The sequence below is a fragment of the Zingiber officinale genome, chromosome 2A, assembly GCF_018446385.1.
Source record: "Zingiber officinale cultivar Zhangliang chromosome 2A, Zo_v1.1, whole genome shotgun sequence".
NCBI classification, from domain to species: domain Eukaryota; kingdom Viridiplantae; phylum Streptophyta; class Magnoliopsida; order Zingiberales; family Zingiberaceae; genus Zingiber; species Zingiber officinale.
Window position 1 is genome coordinate 128,412,107 of NC_055988.1, and position 11,190 is coordinate 128,423,296.

At 39.9% G+C, this 11,190-nt stretch overlaps 1 protein-coding gene across 2 annotated transcripts; it reads right to left on the reverse strand.

Moving 5' to 3' along the window:
* Positions 1–243: 243 nt before the first annotated feature.
* Positions 244–2,304, reverse strand: LOC122040006 (stress-related protein-like). Of its 2 annotated transcripts, none has more exons than XM_042599393.1 (7): positions 2,184–2,261; positions 2,023–2,079; positions 1,879–1,947; positions 1,720–1,779; positions 1,564–1,623; positions 1,231–1,458; positions 244–1,071 (listed from the first exon to the last, which is right to left on the reverse strand). In XM_042599393.1, exons 1-7 carry the CDS (start codon positions 2,217–2,219, stop codon positions 694–696), a joined length of 888 nt encoding a protein of 295 aa, XP_042455327.1. In that variant the 5' UTR covers positions 2,220–2,261; the 3' UTR covers positions 244–693. The 2 variants fall into 2 exon arrangements, with proteins under 2 accessions (XP_042455327.1, XP_042455328.1); XM_042599394.1 differs by having other exon boundaries at positions 245–1,071; positions 2,023–2,076; positions 2,184–2,304.
* Positions 2,305–11,190: the final 8,886 nt, after the last annotated feature.

Consider the following 11,190-nt stretch of genomic DNA (forward strand, 5'->3'; position numbering starts at 1 on the left):
TTGAAGTCGTGCTATTTCTTATAAAAATGATACTAATAGATAATTTAAGTTAATGATTTTTTAAATATATGATCAATTTCAAATAAAAATCGTGCTATTTTTTTTAGGGGTCAATTTCAATTTTCACGAATGGGGATGGATCGGCAAGTAATGTGGGGGTGAACTATAGTATTCATATGCAAAATAAAATAAAAATTAAAATAAAAATAAAAACAAAAACAAAAATAAAAAATCGAGGAGGCGGTCGTAGCGGCGTAGCCCCGGTCCTTTCGACTATGTAGACACACTTTTCATCTCGTCAGCTAATCAACAGCCCAAGCGCCCGACATTGTGTTTGATTCACGTGAAACCTCCACCAAGAGAGAACAAGATGAAACTTCATCTGATGCTGAACTCGGCCATGCCACACATCTGAAGAAGTTTAAACTCTACTTATTTATTAGTGCTCACGTCTGGTTTCACTGAAACCTGTCATATTAGCTAAAAATCACAATAATAATAATAATCAAACTATAAAGATATTTAGAAAGAATATAGAGAAAAAAACTCTATCGAGAAGATTTGATAGAAAATTCAATACATCGTGTTCCAACTGATATAAAATGTCGAGCGCCGTGTCTGTTCAGAAAAACAAAAGTAAAGAGTTGTTATTTGTTTAGCCGAAACTAACAACAATTTCCATCAAAAAGATCATTATCGCCGATTCTTAATCCGCTCTGTCGATTCCCTCCGGTCCAAGAGTCTCCTGACGCGGTCTACATCGACAAGAGGAAGCCGCGGGGCGGCGGCGGTCAGGAACATCACCGCCCGATTATACTTCCCTGAGAGGAAGATGAAGATGCAGAGAAAAAAACGGACTGAACTCCAGAATAGAGGGATGTAGTCGATCGCCCACCGCCAGGCCTCCTTCACCGTCGTCTCGTGCTCGGCGTATAGTTTCTTCGCGAGGTTCATCGTAGCCGCAACGAGGCCGATGCGCCGCACCAAGCGCAACTGAGAATTAACCCTCAACCCCGCCCTCTTCACCGAGCTTGGCAGTAGGTGGCTAAGTTTCCCTGTCAAGATATCTATCTGGTACAAGATGAAGAAATTAATTGTTAATACTTTTTATGATTCAAGATGTTTCGATCCAAGATTTAGCGATAGGAATTGACATTAGAAAAACCATTTTGATTCGATTCAAAATGAGAAGAGTAAATAAAGAAGAAGAAACATGGAGAAGAGCGAAACCTTCTGGTCAGCAAAACGGAGGAGGGCGAAGGGCACTCGAGAGTAGCTCTTGCATAGTGGAATGACCATCGTCTCCCCACGGTCGATGATAGGCCTGAACAAGCCGGCCCAGTTTTTGACGAAGCCGTAGACCGCCGCGACCAGCGTAACCACCTTGATCAATGCCACACGCAGGAAGTCCAGGTAGCGTAGCTCCCTCTGCTGAATGACGATTGCCTCATCTCGAACCTGTCTTCCCGATCAGCCACCAACCAGAACCAAAGAATGAGAGATAATCAAGAAGAAAAAACTACGGAAGACATCCTAATGGAAGAAGAGTCGGTGGGTTCTTACGGTTTCGTTGGACGACCGGGGAGCAGGACGGCCGCCGGTGGCCGCATCTGGGATCTCAGCCTTCACGGTTAGCCACCAGAACAAAAGATTGATCATGTATTTTACAACAAGAAGCATAGAGGGAGATCGAAAAAAATTGAGGCGGTGGCGCCTTACCATATCAGAGGATTGTGGGGCTGGATCTGCAGTGCCTACGGCATCATCGAAGATCTCCTTCTTCACGATCGAGATCATCCGCCGAGACCAAAGAATGATCAGAACATCCAGAAACAAAGATAAAGAACTACTCAAACGAAATGGGTGGCAGCGCCTTACAGTTTCAGGCGACTCGGAGGCGGGATCGGAGGCGACAGTCACATCTGTGGCTTCAATCTTCTCGATCGACTAGCAATGCCCAACGGTACTGATTAGATGGTCAAGAATTAACATAAAGAATGATTAAAAAAAGAAGATCATTACGGTATCCGAGGAACATTGGGGATTAGGATCATCGATGATGACTTTCTCAGTCATCTGCTAACAATTCCAAAGAGCGAACGATCAGTAATCTCGAAAGAAAAGGGGGAAAAAGGAAAAAATTAATGGGGATCGACGAAAGCGAGGTGTTAGTGTTGCCTTACACTTTCGGAGGGTGCTTGGAGAACGAAATCTGCCATGGATTCTTTAGATCGACCTCACTTCTCGCCGGAAGAAAGCAGAAGGCAGAGCGCGCTGTCAGATGATGAGTGAGAGGAGGAACTACCAGGCATATATAGAGAATTTTATTTAAAAAACCCCCCGTTATATATGAGATTTATCAAAAAGTGCATGCGTATGAATAATTAAACATTATGCAAAACACCCCTTTATTTTTGTACCCTTTTTTTTCTTCCTTTGACAAAATGTCGTTATACACTGTAGACATTAAGTTAAAATGATAAATAATCTTGTTTAAGAAACTACAAATAGACTTCTGCCCGCTCAATCATCTTCTTCCCTCACCTTCTTCTCGATCTCTGCCTTAATCCCGTTCTAACGTACACTCCTCTCTCAATCTTTCCCAGATCTTTTCCCAAATCTCTCTTCCCGACCATCTCTGCCTCGCGATGCGGCCCTGCCCAGGGCGATTTGGCCGGATGGGCGCGTCGCGCGGCCCTGTCCCGCGCGATGCGGCCCTGCCGCGCGGCAGGGATGGATGGGCGCGTCGCGCGGCCCTGCCCCGAACGACGCGGCCATCCCTGGCTTCCAATGGTTCTTCCATACCTGAAACTTGTGAAACATTAATAAGAGAACTAACTATATATTCGTTTCGATTCGATTTCGATCAATTGGATATCTCCATCAACATCTAGGAAATAATGCTTTGAAATAGGCTTCAGTCATTTGTTTCATTGAAATTTCTACGTTGCTTGTGTTTGGCAAAAATGCTTTACTTAATGAACAAAGTTGCTGGTCGAACTGAAACATAATTAATTACCTTATGAAAACGAATTCCTTGACAGTCATGCATTTTCTTAGCCAAGTAGCAGCATTCCTTGAATTCCTTGACGGTCCATGACGACAGTGTGTGTATGGGCCCAACATCATTCAGTTAGGAGCCTTGAAGTCGATCTCTTGCCAGCTCAGAACAAAACCACTTCACCAAATACCACGTGACTACTCTTTGGCTTGAGTCCGAGTTTCGATTCAGAGTTTAAAATCATCTAGCGCCTTCAAATCATACCAGTAAAAATAAAATCATAACATAAAGATTTATAAATATGAAGCAGCCATATGGATTAGATTTGGTGCACAGAATGTTCACTACTGGACATTTTAGAAAATCATTTTTCACAGTAACAATTGATATAACTATATCAAACCCTTGACGATTGCTTTAGCCGGTACGAAGTCTTTTTCAACTTATAGACCTTATCTTCTTCTCCCTTTTTAACAAAACCAGCAGATTATATTGTACAAGATAGAGTTGATACTTTGAAAAATTTTCCAATTGGTTTGAGCTGCAAAAGCGATAATTAATTAACCAATATTAAGTCTTGACACATGAGTAAAAATACCTTTTGTAAAATCTTCTTCTTTTTATTTGTATCCTTTTGCTACAAGTCTTATTTTATATTTGTTGATGGAGCAATCTGTTGGATTTGCAAGGTTGCATATATAGTCTCATATTGTAAATCACATGGGAAAGATCATGGTTTATAAAGAGAAAAGATATTTCCATTGACATGAGACCTTTTGGGGAGAGCCCAAGAGTAAAACCATGAGTGTCTAGGCTCAAAGTGGACAATATCATGCAAATGTAGAGATATCTAAATTCTTTTCGATCCTACAAGTGGTATCAGAGCTCGGATTGCCAGAAGCTTTAACCACCAACTGTGCACAATAACCATGGTTTGATTAAGTCATGTGAGTACAATATCACCTCGAACAAAGAAAGTACGGGCTCCTATATTCGAATTAAGAGGACCAGACATCAGATAAGGAAATCCTAGTAGGTCGGGTGGATCGAAGGGCAGGAAGACCTGGCGGATCGAAGGATCGGACTTGGGAAGCATGTGGTCCTTTGTTTGAGGGGGGATTGTTGGGTTTGCAAGGTTGCAAACATAGTCTCACATTGTAAAACACATGGGAAAGATCATGGTTTATAAAGAGAAAAGATATCTCCATTACATGAGGCCTTTTGGGGAGAGCCCAAGAGCAAAACCATGAGTGTCTAGGCTCAAAGTGGACAATATCATGTAAATGTAGAGATATCTAAATTATTTTTGATCCTATATAATCTACATTCATTTTTATCTTATATACTCATTTAACATCAATAGATTTTTTATGTGGAGGAAAATTGATGAGCTCCCAAGTTCTATTTTTTTTAATGACCGCTATCTCCTCTTTCATGGTTTTTTTCATATATCTTTCTTATTTGTATCATCAAAGGAAATTAGTTCTTCTATGGTAAAGAAAGGAAAAAATATATAATCAGCATATTCAATAGGCTAGGTTGAATCTAGGAGTTCCTACATACTTCACATTTTTCTTGGAGAAGGATTTGTTGAAAAACTTGGTGAATTTCTCGGTAATTGAGAAGAATTATCTTCTTCCAATTCTTGTTCACTAATTGAAGGAATGTGGATCTCATTTTCGTTGTCTTTTGGATATTCGAAACTTGCATTTTCCTCAAAATGAACATCATGACTTATCACTACCTTTTTAGTCATTGGATTATATAGGTTGTAGGCTTTATTTTTTTCACTGCATCCAATGAAAATGAACTTTTCATACTTGTTATCAAACTTGTTTCTATTTGCTTGTGGAATGAATAAGCAACGCTCTTAAACACCTTTAGAAGTAGAATATCAGACTTTCTTTCATACCATGCCTCAAGTGGTATGCAATCTATCAAGTTTTTTTGTTGGAGAACGATTAATAAGATAATCTGCACAAGAAACAACTTTTGTCCAAAATTCATTTAGTAAATTTTTTCTTTTGAGAATGTATCTCATACTTTTAACAATAGTTTTATTTTTTTCTTTCACGTACACCATTTTGTTGTGGTGTAAAATGAGTTATCAACTCATGTCTTATATCATGTTCTCTAAAATATTTCTTAGCTTCATTTGAAATATACTCGCCATCACGATAAGTTCTTAAAGTTTTGATACGAAGTCTAGTATAATTCTCAACTTCAACTTTAAAATCCTCAAAAACTTGAAATGCTTGTGACTTTTCTTTGAGAAATTTAATTCATACCTTTCTTGTGAAATCATCAATGAAAGTAATAAAGAACCTACTCCCACCAAGTGATTCTATTGACATACTTCCACAGAGGTCGGAATGAACAAGCTCCAATGACCTTTTTGCTTTCCAAGTTGCTTGTGTTGGTGCGGTTAGCACTAACGGTCTAACTCAGATTTTGATAAATGACAAATTATGTTAAGTTAGTTGTGTTGTTGATCTAACACTCTAATTGAGTGTGCAGGAGAAGTCCAGACAGGTTGACGGGCTAACCGGATGTCTGGCACAAAGCCCAGCTAAGTCGACGGGCTGACCAGATAGCTGGCACAAAGTCCAAATGGGTCGACGGGCTGACCGGACATTTGGCACGAAGTCCAGCTAGGTCGACGGGCCGACTGGATAGCTGGCATGAAGTCCAGACAGGTCGACGGGCTGACCGGATGTCTAGCAAAAGGTAAGTAAAGGTAAGTCACTGGAGGAGAGTGATTGTGAGGACACGTCCCAGTTAAGGGACAATAGGCGTCGGTCCAGCTTAGGTCCATTTTGGATCCCTAAATTGAGACTCTGACTAGGTTCTGGTCTCGGGAAGACATGATCTAAATCATAAATCTATATAAACTATTTATGCATATATTTTTATAACTCTATGTTGTAGATACAAATGTAGAGCTTCAAATTCTGCATGCGTAGCAACTGACAGAGCTTGATTATTAGTTCGGAGTCAAAAGTTATGGCTCTCGAAAGATTACTGTGTCAAACAAGTAGTTGGATGCGCCTGGGATCAACCAGATTCGAACTCTCCTCATCTGATCCGAATTTTTGGGATCTGATAAGCTCCGGAGACTCCTCCAAAGGGCTATAAAAGGAGGGGTTGAGCATGCTTCAAAGATAGAACCCTCATACGTGCTTCAACGTATCCAAACGACTTTTCGACTGCTCTGGGCTCCTGCTACGAAGCTACTGCGCTCGACGACTGCTCCAAGGAGTTCCGATCGCGCCCGGTAGACAGACATCAACACGAAGTGCTTCATCTTTTGATCCTTAAAAGTGTTGGTAAAATTTCCTTTATTGTACTTAATTATTATAAAAGGCAAGTGCAGTGTGTTGCACTTGCATTCATTCTTATTGTACTCGATTCTCTCTTCCGGGGTACCGGAAGAGGTTTTTAGTGGATTGTCCATCGATAGGTCCGCGGGACCTGAGCCTTGGAGTAGGAGTCGCCGAAAGCTCCGAACCAAGTAAAAATCGCCTGTGTTATTTTTGGTGTTGCTTTTCATATTTACTTTCCGCTGCGTACACTCGTGTTTTAAAAATCGAAAAGAAGTGTTTTTCAAAACCACGTGATTCACCCCCCCCCCCCCTCACGTGCATCACGATCCAACAGCTTGTTGTGGGAATGAATCTCTGTGTTGCTTTCCAAGTTGTCATGCTTCGCAAACTTCAACTTGGTCAATCTTTGGCAATCCTCTAATCATCTCTTTTGTTGATAACAATTTTAAACTTCCATAATTCAAGTGTCCAAACTTGTCATGCTACAACTTTGAAATCTTATTTTATCAATACAAGCAAATCAAGTTAAAATTGTAGTTTCAAATTTGAGAGGAAATAAGTTGTTGGAGGTCACATCAATCTTTGCAATAACCTGATTGCCTTTAGATATAGTGCAAGCATTATGATGCATATGCAAATCACACCCTTTCTTCATAAGATAACCAACACTAAGCAAGTTCCTTTTTAAATAAGGAACAAAATAAATTTCAGATATTTTTTCAATATTTTCAAATTTAGTTTAAAAAAAACTCAGCAATTGCTTTAATTTTGTGAGTACTAGCGTCACCAATCACCACTTCACCATGATCAATTTTAGATAAACTGGAACATAATTTTTTCTAGTTGATATAACTATTTTTCTTATCATCTGTTTGTTTGTGCCAATAATTTATAGCTTTATGTCCTGATTTTTTACAATAACTACATTCAAGATAACCACGTTCTCGACCTCTTTGATAACCATCATCTCCTCTTCCTCTTTGAAACTTGAAGCTTTGATTTTTCATTACTGTCATTTTGATGATATTGTTGATTATTTCCTCCTCTTCCGCAAGAGCTTTAATCACCGCATCCTCTGAAATTTTTGCCCCTACCACAGTAGGATGAACTATGACCTCTAATAGAAACTTGGGATTTAAGAGCTTGATCAGATTTTTGTGATGAGGAAAATAATAAATTAATTATTACATCTTGGACTTTGAGAATGCTTTGTAGATCCTCCAAAATCATGTTTTTCAAATCTCTTGTCGGTTCAATAATAGTAACAAGACAAAAATATTTTTTTAGTAATAAAATGAAGTACCTTTTGTATAATTCTGAGATCATCTAAAGCTTCACCATTCGAAGTCATTTGATTGACTAAAGAATCAACTTTTGTGAAATACTCAGTAACATTATTATTTTTTTTTTCTTCTCCAATTTTTCAAATTTTGATATCAAAATTTGAAGTTGCACATTCTTCACTTGTTCATGACCTTTATAAGTTTTTTTTTTTTTTTGTAGAATTTCCCAAGCTTTTTTTGGTGTTGTTGCTTTGCAGATTTTCTCATACACCACTTTGTTTATTGTGAGTAAGGGTGTCAATTTGGATGGGTCGGGTGGGTTCGGATTAGGTTGAAGCGAGGATTTATTAAAATATCCTAAATCGGACATGGCTTGAATAAAACCCGAAAATCTTAAATCCAAACCTGAACCCGAATAACCTGAATAAAGATAACCTTTTTTTTTAGTTATTTTTCCTATATTTTTGTTATTTTTATTTCAATACTTCATTATTATTATCATATTAACCTTGATATTGATATACATATAAATATCTTAAATTTTAAAATAAAATTTGATTTAACAAAAAAATCAACTAAATCATAAAGTTAGGTCAACTCGGGTCAACTTGGGTCAACTTGAATCTGACCTAATCCTAATGCAACTCGAAAACCACTAACTGAACCTGATATTTTTTTGTCTCAACTCAAATCAGGCCGATGGATTGGGTTTATTTTTACATCCTTAATTGTGAGATTGATCCAATTGAGGGCATGAGTGTTTTTCTTCCGATTATCCATTAAAACTTTTTTTTTTCAACATTTTTAATGTACTAATTGAAGGGGGGAGAAGATATGATATTTGGGGATAGAAGAGAAGTGTAATAATTTAGAGGAAGAATATAGGTAAGGAAGAAATGTAACTGATGCGGATAGTGCTTGGGGGTAGAGAAGGAATAAGGAGGAAGAGGAAGAGCAGTTTGGTCTTTTGGGCGTGAGTAGGTTTTGTTGTAAAAGGGTGCACTGTTCACGAGCACGGGGAGGATGAGGGGTGAGCTGGTTTCACCGCCGCTAGCCCCCTGACGCGGAGCTCCTCGGCTGCTTCGACGCCGGGCGCCGGCCGCACCTCTTCTCTCCCTCCTTCCCTCCGGCCTGCACCTCATCGCTGCCAACAGGAAGAGAGGGGGCTTCGGGCTTGTTTCTGCGGCCAGCCAAGGGAGGGTTTTCTCCCTCTCACCTCCAGCGGCCAGCGCCACCTCCGACGGCCGTCTCCGCCGTCCCTAGCGGCCAGCGCTGCCTCCAGCGGCCAACGCCACCTCCGGCGGCCATCTCCGCCATCCCCAACGGCCAGCGTTGCCTCCAGCGGTCAGCGCCGCCTTCGGCGGCCATCTCCGTCGTCCCCAGCGGCCAGCGTTGCCTCCAGCGGCCAGCACCGCCTCCGGCGGCCATCTCCGCCGTCCCTAGCGGTCAGCACTGCCCCCAGTGGGCGCCGCCCCCCGACGACCACCACCGTCACCCTCTGGGCAGCCGTCGTCCGCATGCTCAGGTTTCGCATTATTTGTCTACTTTGGCGAGCCGATGGAGTATTCGGCCTGCGCACCGTTATTGTATTCCGGCCTTCGTGCCCCCATTCCGACCTGCGAGTCGGCGTTATAGTTAGGCCGCGCATTACCATACAGATCCATAGCGCGCCCGACTTTGAGCCACATGAGCCAGTTACTCATCTGGCGGACGTTTATCTAGTCTTCACGGCCGCGACGACTTGATCAACGCCACAACCAGCTCATCCATCCATCCGAGGGCACCCCCTGGGGCTAGGGTACGTCATTGCACTCATCTCATACTTATTTCATTGTGCCGTTATCATTCGACTGCTCATATATTTGTGGGACTGCCTCGAGCACCAAGGTATCAGAGACCGGGACAACCCGGTCGATGGCTACAGGGATTGTTGACCAGAGGACTTCAGGCGACTTGGTCAACGCAGAAGACAGGTCGCCACCGAGTCATGGTGATGTGGTCAACCTTCCAGCCACTTCCTTCCGACAGGTTCGTCTTCTCAGCTTCCCGACAGGATCAAATTGGCGCTCAAGTTAGCAGATGAAGATGGAGGAGAAGAGCAATATTATGGTTTATATGTATGTGTGCATGTACCTTGGATGCCGGAAAATGACGGCCTTTTATAGGGAGATGATAGACTTTTTTCCTTCGGTTCCGATCTTCATGTTATTATTTAATTCCTTAAATAATCCAAGACTTATTCATGCCGCTATTTTTTCCAAAATAATTTGAGATTTGCACGATGATTATTCTTTTCCTGAAATAATATGAGATTTACGTGATGATTATTTTTTTCCTAAAATAGTTATGCATTCTGGGTTGAATCGCCAAGGAGACAAGAGACCAAGGACTCGAGATGCCGAGGAGTTGAGGTGAGGTCCAGAAGTTGGGGCACTCAAGGAGTCAGGGTGCACCCTAGAAGTTGGGGTGCACCCCAGAAGTCAAGGGTTGATTTTGTTTTTCCTTTGCTAGAATCACTACCACAACTAAGTCACCATCTTCTCTTATCCACGCGACACTCACTATCCTTCGGATATATATATAGGGTGGTGATATACCACTCACCATCCTATATGCTATGTCGTGCATGATTGAGACACACTGCCCACGTGGCAGTGTTGATCAGATGCTTCCACGTGGGTAGCATGTCTCAATCGCACACTACCGATTAATCCTAGGGTGATTGATTTTGTCTCATAAAAATTTTTTATCAACCATCATAGTCAATTAAGAAGCACTTTTAGCGAATGATTTAATAATATAGTATTCTTAGGTCAATTGCCCATTAAATCCTTATATTAATACATATGTTCTTCTTATCTGATAATGTAATTTAATTGTAGAGAAAAAAAATTAATCAATTTAAATATAACTGATGTTAATTGTCATGATCTAGTTCAGGTAAATTTCATCATCTCATGGCCAATTTATCGAAAACACTCAATTAGAAAAATTGAAATTCTCTTAAAATAATTTAAATAATAAATTAATTTACTCAAACAATTATTATTTGCATTTATTCACTTTTATATTGATTCCTCCGAGTCTCACACTAAAAATTGTCCTTTTAGCATGCTAAATATATTATTTTTATATTAAAATTCACATTTCTTTATTTATTAATTACTTTTTAGTTGTTTCTCGTATATGATAAGTATCACACAAGACCAATAATAAGCTTAAAATTATTATTGATCCTACCCTTCAATATAATTATCACATCCTCTTAAAATTAAATTATCATACAAAAAAATGTTATAACAGAATGCATAAATAAGAGAATTGATATTAAAAAAAATAGATTGCACTATTATCTCTGCATAATAAAAATTAATTGATAGTTGTAGATAATTTTAATTATGAAATGAAATATTTTTTTCTATTTCAAATTATCCATCAAATGTTAGGAATATGAACAAATGTCATGCAGATAACATCTTCAAATGAAATGCTTAGCTTAGTTAATAAAGATATCAAAGCAGCATCCTCTCCATAATCCTCTTAAAGACATTTTGAATGCAGTTTGCAGTTGGAAAGGAAAACA

Bases quoted from the DNA above. Each gene is read 5' to 3' on its own strand.
- LOC122040006 (XM_042599393.1), bottom strand. From the start codon at position 2,219: ATGGCAGATTTCGTTCTCCAAGCACCCTCCGAAAGT. The intron at 1,780-1,878 runs GTAAGGCGCTGC...TCGATCGTGAAG, and splicing joins CCTCCGAGTCGCCTGAAACT to AAGGAGATCTTCGATGATGC. The intron at 1,624-1,719 runs GTAAGGCGCCAC...CTAACCGTGAAG, and splicing joins CCCCACAATCCTCTGATATG to GCTGAGATCCCAGATGCGGC.